The sequence below is a fragment of the Hydra viridissima genome, unplaced genomic scaffold (assembly GCF_058129835.1).
Source record: "Hydra viridissima isolate aposymbiotic clone 2 unplaced genomic scaffold, HvirCarnegie_v1 scaffold_14, whole genome shotgun sequence".
Lineage (NCBI taxonomy): Eukaryota > Metazoa > Cnidaria > Hydrozoa > Anthoathecata > Hydridae > Hydra > Hydra viridissima.
In genome coordinates this window covers 588,380-613,569 of record NW_028324313.1, presented here as the reverse complement: position 1 = coordinate 613,569, position 25,190 = coordinate 588,380, and the positions used below count along the sequence as shown (strand labels likewise).

The 25,190-nt window shown below is 31.5% G+C and overlaps 1 protein-coding gene and 3 pseudogenes across 3 annotated transcripts; all 4 read right to left on the bottom strand.

Moving 5' to 3' along the window:
* Nucleotides 1-4,806: 4,806 nt before the first annotated feature.
* Nucleotides 4,807-6,848, bottom strand: LOC149878668 (uncharacterized; annotated as a pseudogene). Its single transcript, XR_016446968.1, has 4 exons — nt 6,801-6,848; nt 5,550-5,637; nt 5,369-5,428; nt 4,807-5,273 (listed from the first exon to the last, which is right to left on the bottom strand). The product of XR_016446968.1 is annotated as an uncharacterized LOC149878668 (transcript).
* A 2,285-nt stretch (nt 6,849-9,133) lies between these two features.
* Nucleotides 9,134-16,889, bottom strand: LOC145196404 (uncharacterized; annotated as a pseudogene). Its single transcript, XR_016446916.1, has 6 exons — nt 16,634-16,889; nt 16,195-16,324; nt 10,985-12,477; nt 10,617-10,867; nt 10,407-10,486; nt 9,134-10,233 (listed from the first exon to the last, which is right to left on the bottom strand). The product of XR_016446916.1 is annotated as an uncharacterized LOC145196404 (transcript).
* A 1,897-nt stretch (nt 16,890-18,786) lies between these two features.
* Nucleotides 18,787-21,924, bottom strand: LOC149878667 (metabotropic glutamate receptor 5-like). Its single transcript, XM_090072201.1, has one exon. It carries the CDS (start codon nt 21,606-21,608, stop codon nt 18,936-18,938), a length of 2,673 nt encoding a protein of 890 aa, XP_089928327.1. The 5' UTR covers nt 21,609-21,924; the 3' UTR covers nt 18,787-18,935.
* A 1,254-nt stretch (nt 21,925-23,178) lies between these two features.
* LOC149878666 (uncharacterized) lies at nt 23,179-25,190 on the bottom strand (annotated as a pseudogene).

Here is a 25,190-nt window from a genome sequence, read left to right as displayed (position 1 = left end):
TTTTTTTTTTAATTTTATTAATTTTCTGTGCGTTTTTGTATATTGTCTTGTATGTTTGTCTATTGTTTGTATTTTCCGTCGTGTATTCAAATTCAAATTTATTTTAATATTCGTTATTCTTATTTTCATTAATTATTTTTCATTATAATAGTTGCTATATGTCATTGTTTACTTTTACGTTTTATAAGTTTTAACTGTTTGTAACTGTCTAACTTTGTTTATGTAGCTATTGTATTTATAAAGACAAGTGACTTATATATAATTATTATTATTGTTATCATTATTATTAATATTATTTTTATTATTTAAACCATTATTATTTTAATCATTTTCATTAGGTGTTTACTTAATATTAGTATATTTACTATTTGTAAACAACCTTGAAATGTATCTATTTCAGAAATATATATTACATTCCTAATTATGTCGGATAATCCAGAACCCGAATCTTTTTCTGTTACAAAAACCACCAAACGTTCACAATCAATTGTATGGGATCATTTCACAGTTGATGAGCATGACAAAACCAAGGCCATATGCCAGCATTGTCCAAAGCACAAGAACAAGTATGCTTACAATAAAGGTGGGACAACAAATCTAATGAACCATTTAAATTCTCAACACAAAAGCAAATTACTTGGGGACAGAGAACCAAAGCAACGACGTTTAGATGATATGATAATGACACCAATCGTTTATTCTCCAGATCTATTCAATGAATACTTAGTTAGCTGGATTGTCAAGAATGATCAATCATTTAATGAGGTAGAGTCCAGCCACTTTCGTAAACTACTCACTCTACTGAAACCAAATTTGTCAATCATGAGTGCGCGCCAATTAAAAAGCCAGATAATGGACACTTACAACACCAAAAAACAATTGCTAAAGACCCTTTTTTTGAATCTTGACTCAAAGGTTTCATTCACCACTGACTGCTGGACATAACCCAACAACATTGCTTTTATGGGCATAACGGCTCATTACATTGACAAAGACTGGAACCTACATGCCAAAACTCTTGATTTCAAATCCTTGCCTGATTCCCATTCAGGTTCAAATTTATCTAATGCATTCTTGTCAGTTTTGATTGAATTCGGTCTTACAAGCAAAGGAATGGGCATTACCTTAGATAATGCTTCCAATAATAATTCATTTATGGATATTTTAAATTCCAAGTACGAAATTAAAACCACCTTTGAGCATATTCGGTGTTTTGCTCATGTGCTGAATTTGGGCGCGCAAGCAGGTTTGGATGTTTTGAAAGATGATCTTGTAAAACTTAGAACAGGAATTAAAAAAATCCGATCCAGTCCTCAATCATATTCTAGGTTCAAAGGTTTCCAGCAATCAAATTGCACCTTAAAACCAATACTTGATGTCCCTACAAGATGGAACTCAACAGCTGATATGCTTAAACGAGCAATGGAATTAAAAGTTGGTTTCATTGCGTATTTTTGCGATTTTGACTCAACTGCAAACAATCCAGACTGTTGTCTATCAATTTCAGCAGATGTTTGGAACAGGTTTGAAACAATTGTTTTGTATCTTGAACCATTCAAGGAATTTACCCAGCTCATTAGTGGTGATTCATATTCCACATTGTCTTTGGTGGTTCCTCTCTTCAATATTCTTTTGGATCACATTACTGAATGGATGACCACAAAAACCAACCCTGAAGATAATCTACACCGCTCTACAGTTGCAGCGCTCGCAAAAATGTCAAAATATTATAATTTGACTAGTGACTGCTTTACTATCTGCACTGTCCTGGACCCAAGATTTGGTATTGAATATTACAAAAATGATAAGGGCGCAAACAGCGAGTCGTATACAAAGATTATGGACACAGTCAATTGTGAATATCAAATCAATTATGCCCCAAGCAATGGTACAACTGCTACAAGCATTCAAAACGTTTCAAAATATACCCCGTTCAAATCGCGTGTTTCATCAAACCCATGTAATGAGTTTGAAAACTATTGAAATGATACAAGTAAGATAGATGGCGGCAATAATAGCAACATATTACTTTGGTGGAAATCTCGATCTGACAAATATCCAAACCTATCCAGAATGGCCAGAGATTACCTGGCCATTCCTGCTACATCTGTATCATCAGAAAGGCTCTTCTCATTAGGAAAAAATCTTATTACTGACAAAAGAAATCTTCTCTCTGCAGATACCATTCAAGCTTGCCAGTGCTTGAAGTCTTGGTTGGATTAAAAAGAATAAAAGAAGCTGTAATGTGTGAGAAATAGTAACAAATGCTGCAATATGAATAAAATTTATAGATTCAGATAACTAAAATTAATAAATGAAATAAGTTAAATAACGTTCAAATATACATCAAATCTTGGAAAGATTTGAATTTGATCTAAATTCAAAATAGGAAGATTTGAATTTGGCCATTTCAAACATTTGACGCATATTTGATCAAACTATTTGAATTTGTGCCGAACACTACATTGTTTTATATAAAAAATACTAAGAAGCTATTCTTCAAAATATTTTAAAAAACATGACATTTATATATCAGGGGTGGTCATTTTCAGGGAATTTTTGAAAACGAAGTACATAGGGGAAAGGTGCCTATGATGGCATAGCGCCTATGATAGCATACTAGTCATATTTCCAAAAATATTGGTTTTGGTATATAAGTGATTAGACCAACATGTGTATATTAGTAATTCATTACTTCTGGTGAAAATTCGTCCTTCTGTCGTAAATAATGCTTTTGTAATCAACAAACATAAATTTACGCATGTGGTGTTGTAGTTTTAATGCCCTCATATATTTAGGATTACGATTTTATTATACATCATACAAAAGTGAAATTTTTATGCATTTCATCTGCTGGCTTTGTACATTTATTAGAATACTTATTTTAATGCTATGTGTAGAATAAGGTAAAAACAGCTTGTTTTAATAAATATGGTGACTCTTTCCTATGATGGCATACCGAGAAGTTGCCATCCCTATGATGGCAAGCTGTGTCTACCTTAAAGTCTGCAAAATAAGTTGAAAAAAATGCCTGAAATAAATTTTAATGCGCATAAAAAGGTGATCAGGCTAACAAAAAGATGAAATACAAGAGTTTGAGAAACCAACACATTTGGAAATGAGATCTCCCCCATCAGAAGCTACCACATGCATTGGATCTTCTGTTTCAACGAAAGGATAAGATCTAGTATACAAAGTTGTGTCCAGTGCCTTTAGCAATCCCTAAAATTGAATTGAAAAGGGCATGAAAACGTGGAAAAACTGGACCGCTGAATACCACACCGGATATCCAAGAATTAAAAGATAAGGGAAAAGAAAAAGATAACAAAGAAAAGGAAAAATTTGCTAGAAAAACAAAAAGAAAGACGACTGTTGAAAAAAAATACTGCAGTGAGGAGATTAAAGGAAGTAATAATGTAATGGGTTTCGAATCTGATACAGCATTTTTGTATTGTTATGAACTTTATTTGCTGTCTTGCTCTAAAGAACCATGGATTTGTTGTCAAAAATGTAGATCTTGGTATCATTGCTTATGTGCAGGCATAAAGAGAAGTAGAAAAAAATTTATATGTGAACTATGCTTATAGACAAAATATTTATTTTTGATTTTCTTTTTTTGATAAGTTGTGTTTCCATTAATAAAAAACAAAAAAAATCTTGTTTGTCTAATTTCTTTAAAGTGTGCCATCGTAGGAGCAGTTAGTTGCCTATGATGGCATACATATTTTTTTTTTTAATGGTATAAACTTATAAAAAAGCAAAATAGTAAAAATATCGGAGGTTCATTATTATTCTGCATGCTAGAGGGAATACACCTATGTCAAAAATTATTTTTTAAGTTTTCAGATAATGACTCAGAGCAACGTTAAAGTTAAGTATGCCATCATAGGCACCTTTCCCCTACCCAGCTAAAGTTGGAGCAAATATGCTAAAACTTAGTCAAAATTCTTTTTAGGTTAATCGGGTGATTTTTAAGTCCCTCTCAAGACTAAAGTTGTTAAGAAATTGTACTTCAAAAAAGGAAAAAAAGTTGAAATTATTTCAGTTTTTTTTGTTGTTGTTGTTGTTATTTGTTATCTTTATTTTCTTTTAAAAGGGTAAGTCATCATGTTTTTTACATATTCTTGGTTAAAACGATATTTACGAAAGGAAAAAATGAAAGTTTTATGCTACGCAAGAGGTTATGAAATCAGCAAAATATGTATTTTCATTCTTAAAGTTCATTCAGATCGACAGCCGGAAAAATTCCCGCTTAAATCAACCAAAAAAACAAACTATTTTAAACTAAACAAGTAATTTACCTTTAATAAAAATCTTTACAAATACTGTTAAGACAAAAATTATGAATTAATTAAAATAACTATTTTAAAATGAACAATAATTTCCTAAGTCTACAATTTCCTTTTCTTCAGTTTAGAGAGTGGCATCAGGCTTTCTGATTTTTTTTTTTGTAATATTACTTTTTCCCACACCAAAAACCTTGAAAGTTGACCTTACTTTGTCGACAGTTAAAAGTCTGTTCTGCTTGTCATCTTCATTTTCTTATCTTTGCGCAAACTGCTGCATCATTCCGATTGCTCGTTCAGAATGATCATTGACAACAATTAATATTTTGGCAAAGTTTTCAAAATTCTTAAACGAGGAATGGGTGTGCCAATATTGGGGTGGAAGTGACAACCAGTCTCTCACTCTCTGATGTTTAAAAAAATGTTTAAAAAAATCTGGATACGCGTGTTAGCAAGAATAAGTCAGAGTGCTACCATTACACAGAACCAAGAAGCCTCCCAGACAGCCTCCTGTTAGAGGCCCAATGCTGGCCCAGTTCCGCTTGCGACAGCCGCGCGATGCCGGCAATTGATCACGGCCCAATGTCAAAACGGCCAATGGCCCAGCATCGCTAGCCAGCACTGGCCCGGGATCATTTTCCAGCATTCGTCCGTGATCGTATGCCAGCACTGACCCGTTACTTTTAACCAATATACATTCACTAACGCGCTATTATTAGCCATTTCTAATGTGATATCGCACAAAAAGCAAATACAAAAGTAAATATTTTTTGATATTTATTCCAGTTCAAATTGACAAAAATAATTTTCAATAGTACAGATATTATTGATAGTTTGAAATAGTGCTATTTATCCAACGAGTTTTTTCGTTCTTCTCAAGCCTTTCGTCCACCATTTCGATCTCCTGAAAGCTGAAAATACTCTTCAGCCAACGCTCAAACTCTTCGCTTGATGCTCCCGAGTTTAAATGATTTAGTTTTACAGCACCTAAATAAAAACTTCAACTTGACAAAATTATAAATATAACAATTGAACACATACAAATAAATATATATTAAATAAAAATAAAGATTTCTTCTTACCCAATAAAATCTTTTTCTTCTTCAAGTTTTCCACTGAAATAAGCAGCTCTTTTTTAACAGCTGTAAAAATCAGGATCTCTTAGAAATTTCATTCTTAAAATTCAAGTAAAATAAAAATAAACATTTACAAATATTACTTAAAATATCTGAAAGTATAAATTCTATGCATATTACTACTAACCAGTGCAATGAAGTCTTCCTTCACTCACTTTGGCAAGAATCCGTCTGACAGATGAACATCAATTGAATGTCAATGAAGACCCTGAAAACTAAAATTAAAAAGAAAAAATTAATGAAACTGTTTATTTTAACAATAGGTTAATGTGCATTTTATTGCATATACATACATATATATACTGTGAGGGCGGTGGATTTTATTACTTTATTGTCTTCTTATTTTATTTATATGTTTATGTTTTATTACGTTTGAGGGAAAGGGCAAGGGGAAGGTTTGAGTTTGGTGTTGTTTGGATTAGGTATATGGAGGTTGGGAACTAGGTTGATGGTCTGGAGAGTATTTGGTTAGGAAAGGGCTAGGTTTGGGAATAGTTTGGTTAGGAATGGGCAAGGTCTAATCAAAAAGGCTTAACTTATATTCGCCGTCCTCAGTATATCCTATAATATAAAACTCAACAAATTTTCTATTAATGTGTAACGGTAAGCACTCTTATCTTTGTGTGACGTAAGTGTAATGGCGCGGATATGCTAAGGTGCGCGGTAGAGTGTATCAAACTTTTCAATAACAATATTTAACGCATATAGTAATAACAACAATAATATTAATAATCGAAATGCAAACCAAAGTACTTACTACTGGTTCTTCTTCTCTTACTTACTTTTCTTAATAAATATTCTCAATTATTCTCATCGATATATATTCTCTTAAAATTAACTCATGCAAATATCAATAAATCAATGCAGATAATAACGCTTATTTAAAGTTACTCAAATATCTTTTCTTACAAATTCTTCTCGTGAGTTTCTCTTTAAAATCTTTATAAATACTTCTCATAAAATTCTCTTTAAATCTTTAAAAATCCTTTTCTCATAAATTTCTCTTTTAAATCTCTTAAAACTCTTTTCTCATAAAATCTTCTTTTAAAATCTCTTACTCCTCTTAACTCTTACTTTGCCGTCTTAAAATCTCTTCAAAAACTGTCTTCTTTTCTTTTTTTTGAGCTTTTTTATAGTTTTCGGTTGTTTACCGTTTTGCTACTTATTCATCATTTATTTATATGACAGGTTGAATAAGTGTCCGTGCGTACATCTTTTCTTGGTTGTTGTTATTTTTTACTTTTCTTTTCGCTTTATCATCTTATTCATATGACAAATTCAATAAGTCTCCGTGCGTACTTTTTTGTTGGTTGACTCACTCTTTTTTTCGTTCAAATATCATATGCTTGAGTCGGTAAAACTTTAAGATAATGTTTACAATTTTATCATTTTCCCTTCTCACAATACACATATAGTTATAGTGCATTTCAGAAAATGAGGAGAGTGACCATTGACAAAATAATTTAATGAATATAATACAAGTATCAATAAATTACAACCTTAAAAGTTATAAATTACAACCTTTAACTTAAATCCATGACTACATTGTAGTGTATATACATATATATATATATATATATATATATATATATATATATATATATATATATATATATATATATATATATATGTATATGTGTATATATATATATATATATATATGTGTATATATATATATATATATATATATATATATATATATATATATATATATATATATATATATATATATATATATATATATACTAAAAATACCAAAAGTAACTCAAAAATCAAATGCAAATAAAATACGAAATCAAAAACAATTTATTAAACATTTATGGGAATCATTTTTATGCCAATTACATTTACCAAAAGTAATTTCTCCATCGGCAGGTCTTGAATGCATAAATAAAGACAATGTTGTTATAAAATTGTTATTGTTAGGAAAGAAAACTTAAGACACAAGTAAAATTAAATTAAATAAGTTAAATATTTTCAATTACCACCTCATATAAAACTATGTATGAAATAAGCACATTAATTTTGTTAGTAATAATGTAAGAAAACAGACTTAGTGCAGATTTCAACAAATTAAATTACAACAAGTGAAGTAAGGGTGAAACAACAAAACCATCATCAACTTGTGGAATACACACTTGAGAATTCTTTCATCTAAAATTGCAATCTGTTTAACTTTATCTAAGTGTGATACTAAATGTGATTCTTAACAGACTTGAATCACACAGGTTTTTTTAAAATTAAAACCTTGCAAAAGACACAAAACTGGCCAAAATGATATTTTGCTACTTTTAAACAAAGGTTAACCATCAATATTCAAAAATTTTGAAATTTTATCATAAACATGGTTTAATATTTGTTAAACTAATTGCTGAACCAAAATAAAAATCACCACCTGCTCGATATGCAACTATAAAATTGCGTCGAGTTTTTTAAATAGACAAGTCAGATTAACACTAAACTGAACAGCCCAATCAGCTAATAGGGTATTCAAATCTGATGAGAATGTTTTATCATCATTATCATCACTAAAATTTAAATATGACCAAGTTCAGTTTCAACATTAACATTGTTATCTGAAAATATATTAACAACAGTTCCAAAAACTGAATCATTATTATCAACAACTTTTTCACTTATAGCAGGAAAATTGTCTTTTGTAGATATGTATGAGGGGGTAACAGTTATCTCACCAAATGAGTTTTGTAGATTAAATATTTCACAACAGATATCTTCAATAAATATTTGTTGCGAGCTTTTTAAAATAACTCTAACTATGTATGTAACAGGAACAATACATTATCCTGAAGTTAAGATAGAAAAATATATAAACATTTAATTTGGATGGTTCACTCTTATATTGAATTGCTAAAATGAGAAAAGTGACAATTGACAAAGTCATTTCATGATTACAATGTAAATAACAATAAATTACAACCAAGTTCACTTAAAATGAGTTTAAAACTAACTTAAATTAAATAAGATGTTTTTAATGACAAGTAATAATAAAGGAGCATATAATAATAAAAACAAAGATGAATTAATAACAGCAAAAACCACAACAAAAATAAACATAATAACAATATATATATTGTTGTTATCTTTTCTTTGTTGTTGTTATGCTATTATTTTGTTATCATCTTTGTATATATATATATATATATATATATATATATATATATATATATATATATATATATATATATATATATATATATATATATAAATAGGTAGTTCAATAAAAAAATCAAACTCATTTTTTTGAAATGATATATATCATTGGAAACAGCAGAATGAACGATTTCCAAAACTGCAATCCTTTTTTCTCTAACTAAATTTGCTAAAAATTTATCAATTTTTAAAGGTAAAAAATTTTGTGCTTCAAATTCTTTCAAAAATTGTGACCACGGATGTAACAAATTGAGAGAAATATCAGTGTTACTTAATTATTTATACAGATATTGACCACAAATTTTCAGGGTTGCTTGCTGCATTAATATATTACAAAAAAAGTAAAAAAAAACAGTGGCAGATTTACCCGGGGGCGTTTGGGCCACACGCCCCCGGAAGGCGGTTTTTTTTTTTTTTTTTTTTTTTTGAGCTTTTAAACTTTAAACGTTAAAGTTAGAATGTACAATAAAAACAAAATAAAAAACATTTACCATTCCAATAATAGCATTAAAAAAGTTATAAGGGATAGAAAATTCATAATTGGAAACTTCATTGTTTTTTCAATTGGTAAAAAAAGGGTTACATGAAGACTTTATATAATATATTATAATAAAAACCTCACCTAACTTTATTATAGCAATAAAAAAAACAATGTACATGAAAATATTGTTTGTACAGATGAAAAAAAACTTATTTTAAAGAAATGGATTGCAATTACTAATGTAGAAAACCATAAAAAATTTAAGATATTGTATCTATTGGAAGCTAATGTCTCCCAAAGCAATGTCAGCAAGAAATTCACTTATTAAAAATATTTTTCTTTCATTGTTCAAATATTCAACATTGATTAAGCTGTTGTTCTTTTTTGATGAAAAGGAATGAATACTTCCCATAAAAATAATATCTTTCCCCTCTACATCCCAAATATGATTTATGCTTCTTTGTAGCAAACCAGGATCTCTGTTTAATATCTGCCTGATAATGTCTCTTGTTTCATCAGAAAAATTGGCAAATGTTTTTGGTTCCACATTTTTGTCTTAATCTAATTTTATTGCTCTTTCTATTTTTCTCCTCTCCGTTTTGTCCCACTTTTGAGCAGTTTCTACTTGACGTAACTTGGCAGCAGCATCAATTTCAGACTTCCTCACAAGCAACAGCTTTCTGTTTGCTACTGCTTGTTTAATGGCAAAAGTAATGATATCTTTTTGTTTAGACAAATTCAACTGCATCAACCAATTAAACGTCTTATTGATTTTGCATTTTACTTTACCATCTAGAAATCCAGTGGTAGCATTAGGAGCTCTCTTACTCAGTGCATCAAACATACCCAGAGCTCTTTCGCTATGCATATTATGCACTGGTGCTTCTAGTGTACTGTTAATTACATCTCTACTGGGGTTGGATAGGGCACCAGAGAGATATGGCGCTAGTTGCCTCTTTAAAACTATAATAAATCCTTCGGCAAGAGACTTGGCAATTTCTTTAAAATAATTATCAGACTCTGCAGTTCTAAGTAAGACAAGTACAGTATCTGTTTGTACCAGCTCACAACTGAAACAATCCACAGGCAATGAAAGCAGGAGTAACGGGTCATTCTTTATTTCTGTAAGCCAACAAAGACATGATTTTAATAAAGGAACCTGTTAAATAAAAACAAGTTAACTTGTTAGATTTTTTTTTTTTATTCAGTACATGCATTTAAAATTTTTGCATCAAGTAAAATTTATTGAAGTATGCTTTTTTACTGTGGATATCAACAAAAATTAAATCTGTATTATCAACCTGTGTTAAATGTAAATTATGTTATATGTACCATTTCTAAATGACTTCTGTTCTCTTTGTTTTCATAAAATTGTGTCATCCATGGACCTGTCAAACATTTGCCATACAGTCCTGTGAAAAAAAGATAAAAATGTATTTGTTAAAAAAAAAGATATCTTGTTGACTATGCTTATGTAATAATTAAGAATTATTAAACTTATATAATGGATAGTTATAAGAAAAAAAGGACATGCAAACCTACCTAAAACTCTCAATTGAGTCATAATTTTTGGATTGTTAAAATCACCCAGGAGAGCAAGTCTCAATGCAGCTGCGCTACAGTATTTTTTAAGATATGTGATGAGACTGTGTTTCAGCTGGTAAACATTGCCTGCCATATGGAATAGAATATGCAGCCGATTCCCTACATACCGAACAATAACTCCAGGTTTCAGACCATTGCTAATTAATTATGTCTTAAAACCAGCTGGGTCACCAGATTTCATTTTGTATCTAAATTTCAAAAAGAATACCTTTTATTTATATATATATATATATCCGTAATTATCATATAATTATGTTTATTACTAATTCCTAAAACTAAAAATATATGGATATAAAAAAAGTTACTTTAATTTAGACACAGCATTAAGCATATTTGCAGCATGACACTCATTCCCATACACCTGGCTTGTAACATTGTAGCTTGAGTCAAGTTTGCATAGAATTTTCCGAGCTTCGGTTGCCAGACCATCTAAAGGATGAACATTGCAGTTGAGTTCAGTTAGTGGTTTGCAAAACATGTCACTGAGTTGTTGATTGATACAGTGATTTACTTTTGCTCTGTCTGTAAGAGTAGACTCAAAGGTGTTGCAAAATTTGTTAAGTATAATATGCTGTTGTATACCTGTAAATTTTGAATAAGTTGATGTAATGTCCTGAAAAGAATTTACTAGCTGCACCATATAGTCCCCTGATTTGCCACCTGCTAATTCAGCAATTTGTATTGTTAGCTGTCGTCCAGAAGTAGATATGTGACATTCGTTGACATGAACCCCAGCTTTAGTTGTTGCATCCCAAGAGAGTGTTGCTACAGCAGATGTAGAGTAATAGAGGTGTTCTGCCACTTGTATATCTGAGATAACACCTAATTCATATGCCATCTGTGCAGTCTGTGTTGGTCGGGGAACATACTAAACATGTGAACGAGTCAGCTCTTTGACAACAAAACAGATAACTTGCCCAGCATTTTTTATCGGTACTTGGTTTAGAAGGCACATATAGATGCACTTACGGATATGTGTTGTATATCTGACTTGCTTTTTATGTTGTCTTTTGTTATATGACTTTGTAGTAAAATGTGTGTTGGTGAGTTGTTCTGTGGGCGGTCCAGTTGACTTTTGAGATCATCCAATTCCAAGCCCTGATTGACAATGTCTTTGAGTTCTTCTTTTTTTTCTTTCAGCTTTTGTGTTAGCTTGACTATGTGTTTATCAGCTCTTTTACTTTTTCTCTTTGCATTCAAAATAGTCCTCTTAAAATTTTTTAATGTCAACCTTTCAAGACGTGCATTTAATAGAGAACTTTCTAGCTTCAACTTTCTCTTCTCTTGTCTGAGCTTGTCGATACATATTTTTTTCCTCTTAAGGTCTTGGGTTAAAGATTTTATGTGTACATTATCAGAACTTAGCAATTTTTTTGCCTTCAAGTATTTGATCTGTTTTCCCATTGTTTCTTTTTGCAGTACTAGGGATTTTCTTAAATTAGGACATTTCGAACAGTCTGTTTTCAATTTCTTTGCATTCTCTATGTTAACTGTCACCACATTTCCAGTTTGCAATACTTCCTCTACTTCCATTGGCATAGCTAATTGGGCTTTTGTTTTGGGGACTTCAATTCCAATAGGTTGATAATTTGATTCCAATAGATTTGATAATTTGCACCATAGTTCATTGAGCCTCTTTTTGAAATATTTAATTTCTAAAAAAATTCTCTTTAAGGCTATTGTAACAGCTCCAATATTACATTCATACCCATGTGAAGACAATATTTCATGCAGTCTCACACTAGCTTTTGTTATCTTTTTTTCCTCTAACAAGTAGATGTAGATTGCAAAACCATTTCTGAAAAGGGTGACATTTTTTGGGTCAGTGTTTTTAATGAGTCGGTCAGTATCTTTTTATTTTCAATTTTCAGTATGTTATTGAGTTGGTCATTATTTTAACTAAATGGTCAGTATTATATATTAACTGTCAGTTAATTAATTTAGTTATCAGTTTTTAATTAAATGGTCAGTAATTTAACCAAGTGTTCAGTTATTTAACTAAATGATTTGTATTTTAAGCAAAATTATCTGTATTTTAAAATAAGTGATCTGTATTTTAATTAAAATGATCTGTATTTTAAATTAAACGATCTGTATTTTAAACAAATATTTAATGATCTGTAACTTAAATAAAATGATCTGTTATTTAACTAAAGTATTATGAACTTTGACCAAAGTAACTAGATAAAATTTACAAATAAGACTGCCATTTCTATCTGAGCACTGAACAAAGAAAGTTTAAAAAAATGGAAAACTTTATTCCAGAATACAAGTCCTCTAGTGAAGAAGAAATTGAGACAATAGAAGAGCAAGCATCATTGAAATCAAGGAAACAGAAACGAAAACATGAATGGATAAGATGTGAAACATACCCGAATAAGAAAGATGCAATTGCAGGTAAACAGTTTTTAAGTCATCAGACAGCTAGGTCTCAGACAGATAGGTTCCTTACAGTTAGGTCAACAAACTTTTAGGCCTAAGAGCCATTTAGGTCTACAAACATATATATTCATTGCACATTTGGAGAGAGGAGATGCATTTTGCTCTCTCCCCTCTTTCCTCTCTCCTATAACTCTCTCTCTCTTTTCCTTTTCTTCTCTTTCTCTCTCTTTCTTCCTCCTCTTCTTTTTATTTAATTCTTCTCAAATATTTTTTCAGCGATAACAGCAGAAGATCAATGGAGTTATCATTATTCCAATTACACTAACGATGGAAAAAAATCATTCTATAGATGTAAAGCCATTCAAAGATGCAAAGAGCAATGTGATGCTGCAGTTTATCTGTTATTTGATTCAGCAAGTGACAATGTAATCATTTACAGAACTGAAAATGGACATGAACATGACAGTAACAATATGTCCAAAGAAGCCATCCCTATTTTTTTAAAGACTGAAATCAACAAAATGACTTGCTTATAAAACCAAAAAGAATTTTAAGAACCCTTGTAGATAATGGCCACCAAATCCAAATGAAACAACTCCAAAACTATATAACTGCTTACAAAAAGAAAAAATATGGTAGTATATCAATTTCTCTTCGTGGATTAGAACAATGGACAATAATAGTGTTCCCAACAGTGAGGATGAACCTTTCATAGTAAACTACAAAATAGTTTACTCTGATGGTTCAGATATCGAAGAAGAAAATGATGATGTCCTAGACAATTCAATATTTCGAATTTTTGTATCAACAAAAAGACTCTTATGTCAAATTTCAGGAAAAGATAAATTACATGTTGATGCTACGTACAAACTAAATTGGCAAGGGTTCCCTGTGTTACTAGTTGGGACCACTGATATGGATTGCCATTTTCATGTATTTGGAATGACCATGTGTTCCAATGAAAAAACTGCAGATTTCAAGTTTATATTTGATAGCATTTCTTATGGTTTGGCAAAAATCAACCAGGGAGGTTATGAACCTGAAGTATTAATCTCAGATGGTGCTGATGCAATTCGAAATGCATTTTCTGATGTTTTTGGCAAAAAGGATATGGTGATGTGTTGGGCTCATATGCGTCAGAATGTTAATAAAAAGACTGAGGCAATGGTGAGAAAACCCATCAAGATGTACTTATTGAGGATATAGACACATTGCAAAAAAGTCAGAATGAAGAGATCTTTAAGAAAGCTTCAGGTTTATTTTTGAAAAAATGGAAAACACTTGAACCATAATTTTCTAGGTACTTTGAATCAGAATAGTTGAATTCTCATCAAACTTGGTATGAAGGCTTTAGACAATTCACACCAAGTACTAATAATGCTCTTGAGTCATTTAATAGAGTGGTAAAAGATGAAGATACCTTAAGGGAAAGGCATCCATTTTCAAGATTTAAAGGGGTTGCGTTAGAGATGGTTGTAAAATGGTCAAATGAATATTCAACAAACATGAAAAAATACAGTCAAGAACCAACAATTACACTAAGTTTGTGGACAAAAGGTTATCAGTGGGCCAAGACCAACAAATCAATTTCATCAAAGCAAATGGGTGAATCAACTGAATATTATTTACCTGCAAATGATGAAATAAAAACTACTCAGGCAGAAATAGATTTCATTAAAGAAATAAAATGGAAGACTTTTGATTAATTTAAACAAAAAGCTTTTAAGGTCTGGACCTTAACTATGATCAAGAATGAAGAAAATTGGTCACATAATATATGTAGTTGTCCAGATTCATGTGCAAACATATTGTTGGTTTTGCAATTCGAATGAAGTATTGTAAACCCCCACTGGCAGCAAAAGATGTCCTTATTGGTGAAAAAAGAAAACGTGGGAGACCAAAAAAAGCTACTAAAGCATTACTAAGAGTCTGATCACATTTTCATATTGTTAAATATTTGGAGATCAAATATTTTTCAAAAGTGTATAAATAAAGCTTTTACTAACCAACTTCTGTTTTTACTGACCAATTTTAATATTTTATGACCAATTTTAATATTTATACTGACCAATTTTAATATTTATACTGACCAATTTAAATATTTATACTGATCAATTTTATTTTTATACTGTCTAATTTTAATTTTTATACTGACAAAACTAAAGTGAAATACCGACCATTTGTTTAAAATACTGACCCAAAATTGTATATATACTGACCAAAAAATACTGAACATTTATTTCAAAAAATACTGACCGATTCATCACAAATACTGACCAAAAAATTTGTACTCTTCTGAAAACTGTGCTGGCATTACTATCCACTTTAAAGGAGTCAACATAAGCATTGAAATCAGAAGCAGTTTTTTTTGTAGTGACTGACATGATTGCAAAGTTAAAAGTAATTGAAAATAAGTTGACTGATATATGATTATAATTTATGATATGGACAAGTGTCAGGTGACTTACAATTTATTATGAAATGGGCAGTATATTACATATTTATTTAGCTTAATAGTTGATGAGCAGTGGCGTATCTAGGGTATGGCAGGCAGGGCACGTGCCATGGGCGCCAACCTAAAAGGGGCGCAAAAGAGGCTTGGTTGCAATACAATAAGCGAGAATTACATAAAATAAATTAAGAAATAATATATTATATAAAGTAAATATGTTATATAAAATAAAGTTTGTGTCATCATTTATTAAAAAATTGTAATTAAGTACTTTATGTGGGGGAGGAGGGGCGCGAGATTGGTGTTTGCCCCAGGCGCTATTTACCCTAGGTACGTCACTGTTGATGAGGATACATATTTATTAAATTTTAATACTAGATGGGGAAAAATTAGAAACCAAGTGATTTTAAACAATAAATTTTATTGTTTAAAATCACTTGGTTTGACAAAACATTGTTTTTATTATAAAAACAATGTTTTATCACGCCCCCGGTTTTGGCGTAAAATAAATGAACATTTCAGAATATAGTAGCTTCACAGAGGTGTACTCTAAAATTGGCCGGCAATGAAATATTTTATAATATTATACATTTTCAGATAGGTAATACAATAAGCTAGAAGTAGGTACAATAATATTTGAGTTTACTAATCTACAAAAAAAGTTCTCTAAAGATTACTCACCTTATTTCATTGAAGAGATGTAACTTTAGAAAGGATTGTGTTAAAATTAAAACGAAAAGATCACTGTAATCAGCAGGAATCCTACTTTAAAAATGGCGTCATTTTTATTGGCAGTTTCCTTTGTAAATAACTAGAAAAAAGCAACAACCGACAGGTACTAAAAAATTCTGCCTTAGTTTGTAGAACGAAAATCAAAGCAATTTTTGTGACCCTTGTTTTCCGCCGCAAACGGTCGTTTGTTGAACTACCTATATATATATATATATATATATATATATATATATATATATATATATATATATATATATATATATATATATATATATATATATATATTCACACACACAAACATATATATATATAAATAATATAAAAAAAGGTGTTTAAAAAAAGACTTTATTATCTTACAGTTATTGTGATTAAAACTTTAACTTCTAACCTTTAAATAGCCTTTTCTTTAACCATTTCTGTTTTATTGTTAAATCAATCTTGCATGAATGTTATTCAAACTGTTTAAATATACAAACATAGCTAAACTTTATATAAAATTACTGTAACGATATGTGCTAACACAAGTGAAATTTACATTATTTTCATCATACGACATCTAAAATTTTTACAGTAGTATTTACTACTGCAAGAGTTAGGATGTAGCAATTGCAATTCTAATTACAACATAATTATAGGTTTTAAAAAAAAGCAATATTTTTTTTAATAGCAAACGTACATTTGCTATTATTATTACAATATGTATTGTAACAATAACATAATAAAAAAACAACAGCAAAAGCAAGAAATTTGCGAAATATGTCTTGTAAGCATTTGGCTTCGCGTCTATAAAATCATAATGGATGACGCAGAAAATATTCAAAATAATGACGATTATGGCAAAACGACATTCGGCCAAAACTCTGTAGCCTCCACAATCGGGCCATTGTTGGCCCAATATCAAATGCCATCGCAATGGCGTACGACTACTCGCCAGAAGTATGCCAGACTCGGGCCAGTACTGGCCCGTTTTTAATCTAGTCGTCACGGCGTGCGATGATTCACCGGATTTCTGGCCCACTATCGTAGGCTGTCTGGGTTCCTATACACCTTTAACCCAAACCTCCTAACCTATACGAAACACTAAAATCCTTAAATATACAGGCAGGAAACGCAGAAATGACCCGCCTCACAACATCATTACGTCAAAACTGAGCTTGCTCAACAAACGAAACTATCTAGCATTAAATTGCCGCCATGAAAATAAATTTTTAATAGAAAACTTTAATGCCATTATGGCAGACACTCCATAGCATTTTTTCGTATTTTTTGTCGTTACTTTTTTTAACGGTTTATAACATCTGATGATCGCTTTTGCATGTTAAGTTAAGTTAAAGGGTTGCTTTGAGCTCAATATCTAAATCTTCGGAGAGTAAATCCCCTTTGTCATGAACTGAGCATAAGAAACTTGGAGTTCGAATTTTGAAAACCATTTCAAGACCAAAATACATAATGTTAAGTTCAAGTAATTTAGAGTAACAAACTTTATATGGATGAGTGTGGGACTGATTTTAATCAGATTATTGGAGAACCATTTTCTTTTTCAAAACGATAATCCAAAGCATTCCTAAAAACCATGCAAATATCTTTTGCGTTTTCTAGAAAATGACAGACATATTGCAAGAATGATTTTGCCTTCCCAATCACCTAATCTTTTCCTTTATTTAATTTTAATGGAATGAATGAGAAATGTAAAAAGCAAATGCGCATGAGTAAAATGGGCGTGGCAAAAACTTAAAAGTGTGTGTGTAAGATAAGAATATTTATTAAGGAGAATGCTACTATATGTAAAGCGGGCATCGCCGCTAAAAGTGGCTACTTAGATGAAGACAAGTCAATAAAAAATCAATAAACTTAATCAATTTCTCTTTTTTTTCTTTTTTTTTCATTTAACTTTAAGAACTGAAAATTAAAGAGCTGGTCAAATAAAAAAATATATACGTTTTTAAAAAGGCCATCAGAGTTTATATTTCAAAGATAAAAAGCAAAACGAGATGAAGAAGAATTTAGAATTATAACTCTGCCCACTACTTTATTTTACAAATGAAGTACTGGGCAGAATAATGATTCTAATTTCTATCCACTCAATCATTATACTTACTACTTAATTTCTAAAATAAATAGTGGGTAGAATGACTTGTTCTCTTTAAACGTTATCTGTTCTGTTTAAGCGTTTACAAATTCAATACTTTTACATGATCTTAATCTAGGGCTAACTCGAGAAAATTAATCTAGGGCTAACTCGATTAATTTTATGGTACTGATATGTGCACCTGACTGACTGTTCTATAGTTATCTTTCTCTTGGAATCCAAAATGATGCGAATCCAAAAGATTACTTAACAACTTCAGAACAAAAGTATATTGTCTAACGATCAAAACTCGAGAAATTTTGTCAGAATGATGTTTGTTATAGGAATACCCATGTGGGAGAAAAAGAAGAGAACTGCATTATAATTGAGCCCACGCCGGTGTAAACTGACTGTAAATGCCCTGTTACTTTATGAAGCGCCCTATTTTTTCTTAAAGTTACCAACAAATACTATTTCTCATATTTTGGATTAGTATCACATAATTATCTACATTTTTGTTAGAACAGCTTTATATTAGATGAGCAACTAAACTATCGCTAAAAGCACATTTTTAAAAACTAATTAGAAAAGTAAATCCAGAGCATTGAATCATAAAGAATATTCAAGATCCAGTTCGTTCGTCTGCTGCATCATCATCAGATTCAGTCCAAATGACGCTTATTGGATCAGATTTTGATACTTCATTACTGCTGACTTCATTTAAACTAAATGAAGTAGCATTATTGCTAACGTTTGTTTTGTTTATTTCTGGGTTGTTTTGAACTGGTAGAGTAGAACACTGAGAATCGTTTGAAAAGATGCTCGTAAAACTTACTCTCCGAAACTCTGCGCGAGAGTTTTTTTTTGGGTTCAACCAAATGATCTTTATTTTGTTGATAAACAAAATGCTCATCAAAAGAAAGTTTATTGCATTTACTAATATGCAAACAGCAAACTTCAAGTCGGACCAAGCTAAATTACTTTGGATGAGCCCAACCATTACACTCAAGGCTATGTTTGACAAAAACAAAGAGTACGCAATATAGCTTGTTTCGTTATATTTCCAAGGCAGGCTTCTTCCTTTGAATGTCTGAAAGCCGCAAATCACCGACAAAATCAGGGAGTAACATAAGTACACCAATGAGAAACTGGATGAGTTGCATAGTTTGTACATACCGTTCTCATCTTTCACATCAACAGTTTTCAATTTGTATTTGCTATAATGTACAACAAAAATTATTGCTACATATACACTAGGAAAGAATATCAGCAATATCACAACTCTGGATCTGATATACAGCATTTCTTTATTTGACAACTTGCAACTAATACCAAGTTTGAAAATTGTGACAAGACGAGTAACTCTGGCTAATACAATCGTAATTATAGTTATGTGTAAGAAACTACCAAAATACATCCTTATAAAACACTTCAAATCCGTCTCTTCTCCAAAATCTAGAAGAGGTAAGATAAACCAAATCAAATGCATCATCATTTGAGCTAAGGACAACTCGTAGTTTGAAGAACGGACAATCGGCGTTAATTTTTTTATAATAAATGTAGCTATGAAAAGCACTGCAGTTAAGCCACCGACACAGGAAGCCACTAAGACTATCACTTGGTACTTCAAATATTCACTGTTGCCTAATTTCCAGTATGCGCGACTGAGCAGTTCGCAACCACTTTTATTTTGATTTGGGTAATAGCCTTTTTCAAATTCACACGCAGAGCAAGATTTTGGGTCTGAAATGTTTGTTATTGAATCATCTGGGCACGGTTTACAAGTCCAGCAGCAAGAGCTGGTTGTCCAATAAACTCTTTTTTGTCCTGAAGGACAATCTTCGGAACAAAAAGATCTTATTTCATAAAGTTTCACAGTTTCATTATTTTTAATTTCAAGTCTACTATTAGATAGATTCGAGGAAGTCCACGAAGCAGCCAATACAAAGTCAGATTCGTTAATAGAATACAGTTCGAACGAGGCTGATGCCGCAAAATGATACTTGGAATGGAAGCTGAAGGTCTTTGTGTTATTTAGAAAAGAGAAACTAACTTCATTTATTTTCTCATTAAACCTGGTCCTGTTTTCAATGCTTTGGTAAGTATTTGGTGGAAATGTACTTGAATAACTATTCTGGTATTCGAAAAATGCTTTAACTAAAACTTCCACTGCGTTTTGAACAAACAGGACCTTGCTAAGATCGAATTTATAGGGAATATTTCCGACGTTAAAGTTTGGGGTACTTTCGTTTACTCCGTGTTTTTCAAATACCACTTTCAGCCACTGGCTTGAATTTGTATAAGTGAGACTATAAAAGTGTTGCTTGAAATCCTCGTCTATTCCCTCGGTCTGAACAACTAACAAAATTCTATTGTTAAACGTGATATTACTTTGCAGAAACTTGGAGTTTTTACCAACTGCTTCGCTCAGTATCCAAGTTCGATTGATTAACCTTCCATTTGCTTTATCTAAAAGATTCTGGACCGGTAGAAACTGTGTCCAAACCACTGTTACGTTTGTTTTGCTGTTTTCTAAGCGCTCAACAATGTCAGAATACTGTTTCTCGTCATAAACCAGCGGGAGTATAATTTCTAAATCGATGCTATTGCTTGAGTTTTTCGTGAACTCTTCTTTGAACCGATCTATTCCTGCTCTTCCGTACGAGTTATCCAATGCTATTACAGAAATGTATGTCCAGTTGTATTTATTTAACAGATCTGCGATAAACTGCGCTTGAGATGCATCAGAAGGAACCGTTCGAAAGAAGTTTGGATATAAGTCTGTATCATTTAATTCCAAACTTGTTGCAGCGTAACTTATGATTGGAATTTTACCAAAAGGCGATGCTAGTTCGTGAACGTAAATAGAATTCGATGATTCTGTCGGACCTACAAAACCTAAAAAGTTGTTAGACGTATCGGAACAAGAACACGAACTGTAATTATTACTGGAAAGCAGGACGTTTGTAACAGCATCCGTTGTCATGTCAAAGTTAGAAGCGTCATGAGAATCGTATATCACGTAGCCAAATAAATTCCTGTTATGCAGTCTATTTACCTTATCAACTGTGTACTTCAAAGCTTCCATCCATCCAATAGTTCTGTTATCAATCCCACTGGCCTCAGTACAGTTCATCGGAAATATACCGGCTATTAAAAACTCGCCACTAATATCGCTGCGGACTTCTTTATCCATACATTTAATACATAAGGTGTCACTTAGACACAATAATATAACTGTAGTTGTAAATAGAGTTACATAATTTTGTATAATAAAGATTGTTTTGTGAAACATATTTCGGCAATTTAGACAAAGTATACTGATTTCTTTATTTCTATAAAAAGTGTATAATTTACAAAATAAACGTGTTTTGATATAAGGAACAAATACCTTTTTAAAAATGTTGTTAACGGAATGCTTTTGCCACAAAAAAAAACTAAACTTTTTTTCAATGTTTTTAATTATTTCTTTTTTTCTATAAAATGTAGTTTTGAAGAAATATTTGCAGTAAAGAATCAAGTTCTTTTTTAAAAAGTTGTTTCTTTTTTTTTTTTTTTTTTTACAATTTGTGTTTATAAAAAATGCCTTTCGCCACGAAAAAGCAACGAAATACGCAATCATCTTTCAATACGTTTTACCACAAATTAATTATTGTAACGATATTTACAACTGAAGTTTTTTATTAATTCAATTACTTTTAATCCCTCAGGCGCTATTTTTTAAGTCGTTATCTCTTTTTTCAGCTTAAAAATGAAAAGTTTCTAGAAGTAATGGTTAATCTACAGTTAAGCGGCCTAAAATAATTTTAAATTTATGCTTTAGAAAAATACGGCGGAGAGTGGAAACGTCATAGAGTATTTATTAAAGGCAAATTAGATAAATTTCAAAGTAGTTTTTTTACTTTCTTTTTGTTTTCTAATTTTGGAACTGTGTACTCTTTATATAACCTTTTTTATTGTGATTATGTTATTTTTATGATATGTTATTATCTTGTTATGCTATGTGCAAAATTGTTTTTGATTAGTTATAAATTATAGTTAAAGAATATAGGATATTATAGGTTAATATATGATATATATGATAAAGTAGTTTAAAATCAAGCGCGCTGCACTATTTTTATCAACTTCAAAAGTTGATTTCGTTTTTAAAATCACTCAGGCGTGCATACTATTAATCTATTTAAACGCATTTCTTCACTCTCCGCCGTATTTTTAAAAGCAAAAATTTTAAATTATTTTAGGCCGCTTAACAGTAGATTTACCGAAGTAATTAAGAGACGATTAATTTTACAAAAAATTTTCTAATAAAAAAAAGAATCAAATTAAAACATGGATAAGTAATGAATTCAAATAAAGAAAAATGAAAAAAAACACAAGGAACACATCGGACATCTAAATATTATCAATTCCACTTAAACCGCATTTTTTATTGCAGCTCTTTAAATTAGAGATAAAACAATCGAGGTCGATTTGTTTCGAAGTCGAAAACGAAGCTTCGACGTCGCTAAAAGTCGAGTGTGAACGTGTTTCGAAGTCGTTAAAAGTTGTATAAAATTTAATTAAACGGTTTTCAAAGTCGTATTACTTCGAATAAAATATATTTTCGCGGTTTTCAAAATCGTAAAAGTTGTATGAAATTTAATTTGACGGTTTTCAAAATCGTATTAGTTCAAATAAAGTATATTTTCGCGGTTTTCAAAATCGTAAAGAGATGTGTAAATTCGAAAATGGCGCGTTTTAAATTTGTTTAAAATTTCTAACGGCTTTCAAATTCACTTCCAAAAATTTAACTGTCTTCGAAATCGTTTGAGTAAACGAAACGAGTGCATACAAAAAGTAAACAAACGAACGTCGCGTGACTTCGTTCAGGCTTTAATCTCAATGACTTCAAGTTCAAGTTTAATGACTTCAACTTCAAGCTCTATTAGCAAAAATTTTAAAGTGAAGTGAACTGATAAGCCATATTTTAAGCTGAACTTGTATGTGGCTGTACTAGTACTGTTATGCTCTTCCCTTCTATTCTCCTAGACTCCTACTCTATCCCTTAGATTTGGAAAAAATCACATTCGATGAGAAGCTAACTATGTTCAGGTTCAAAGACATCGGTATAAAGTAAAGTGAAGTTTTAACTGGTTTGGTATATGCTAGCAATCTCTGCCCTTCTATTTCTTAATAATAAAAATTTGAAGTATACACTACAGTAACATTACAGAAATACAGAATATACAAAAGATATGCTAAAACCCTTTCATTTATTTAATAATTATTCTAGATTTCATAAATCCAATTCCTTAAACATGTGAAAAAATTATTTGCATATTATCGATTACCTAATCTAAAATAATCCTAGCATGCTTCCCTAGTAAAGAATATTTAGTTGTCCGCTTCCAGTCTTTCATTCTCATTTTTTTGTGCAAGTTCCTGGCCTTGGGAGCCTAAATGATGTCTGTCGCACCTTTCCAGTTCAACAATACTGGAGTTTACATTTTTAATGTGGCGGTATCATCATCATCATCATCATCATCATCATCATCATCATCATCATCATCATCATCATCATCATCATCATCATCATCATCATCATAATCATCATCATCATCATCATCATCATCATCATCCTAGTCTGAGTCATCATCATCATCATCATCCTAGTCTGAGTCATCATCATCATTTTGATTTCTGTCTGGAGCAGATCTTGCTGCCATTTGCTCTTCCATGGAGTGGTATTCCCAAATTGGTACAAAGGAGTTTAACAGATCGAAGTTCTCGTTGATGAAGACCAACTTCTCAGTGGTTTTTGGAGACAACCTGCATCTCTTTGGTGGACCACCTGTCCAGCTTCACTAAAGGCTCGCTCACTTGAGGCACTTAAGGCTGGCAGGCAATAATACTCCCGTGCAAGTCCTGCCAAGATGGGCATCTCTTTGCGATGTGTCCTCCACCAGTCGAGGACATTAACCTTCGAATCTATCACAGTTGTTTCTCTGAATTTTGCCCACTTAACGGAAATCGGAGGACCCTCAGCTGTAGCATTTGTCTGCCTGAATTGGCTGGACACAGTCTAAAAGAAAGGAAGGAAGTTAAACGTTTAGTAAACTTCGTATAACTTCGCTTTCTTTAATCTAAAATTGTTTAAACTCAAATAATTTTTAAAAAGTTTGTTTAACTTTGAACCGCCACCCCTCTTCCCCGTATGGCATCGTATCCTCAATCTAAAATTTTTATGACTTTGTTTGTTCGATTGCATTAAGATTAGTAGATGTATATTTAATTAGTTTTAAAGAAATTTATTTTATATTATACTTAATAGCTATTACCTTTGCTCCTGCCTTCCGGAATTCAGTCTCACCATCATCTTCAAGAAACTCATGGGTGATCTCATCTGAGACATTGATTGTACCTTGCTGGTTTGACATTCAGTCTGCTGTTGTAGGATGACTGGTTTTCAACTTGTCAAAAATCTCATCCCTGACACCATAAGCGTGCAGTTGTTGGCCTTTCAAGAAGGGGTGCAACAGGCAGCCTACAGCATAAGGCATGATGTCACATCCTCCTCTTGGGAATCGTTTCTCAAGTTCTATAATGAGCTAAACCATGAAAGGACCTACTCCAGTGACACTGTTTTTCTTATTTCTTTGACCCTCAGAGAAGCACACCTATCCACAAGATGAACAATGGCTATCAGTGCTCTATCCATTGTAATTTTCTTATCACTCGACATTGACTCAGAGATGACTCGGCATGTGGTCAGGAGTGGCAGAATGGTTGCAACCAGCTCAAATTGTTCATCCGCAGGAATGGGTGTGGTCCATTCCTTTTTCTCAGCCCGGAGAGCACACAGCACTCTTTGAAGATGGTTGATGTCTAGGAACATCAT

What these genes read in the sequence shown, in the direction of transcription:
- LOC149878667 (XM_090072201.1), bottom strand. Translation starts at nt 21,608, where the DNA reads ATGTTTCACAAAACAATCTTTATTATACAAAATTATGTAACTCTATTT.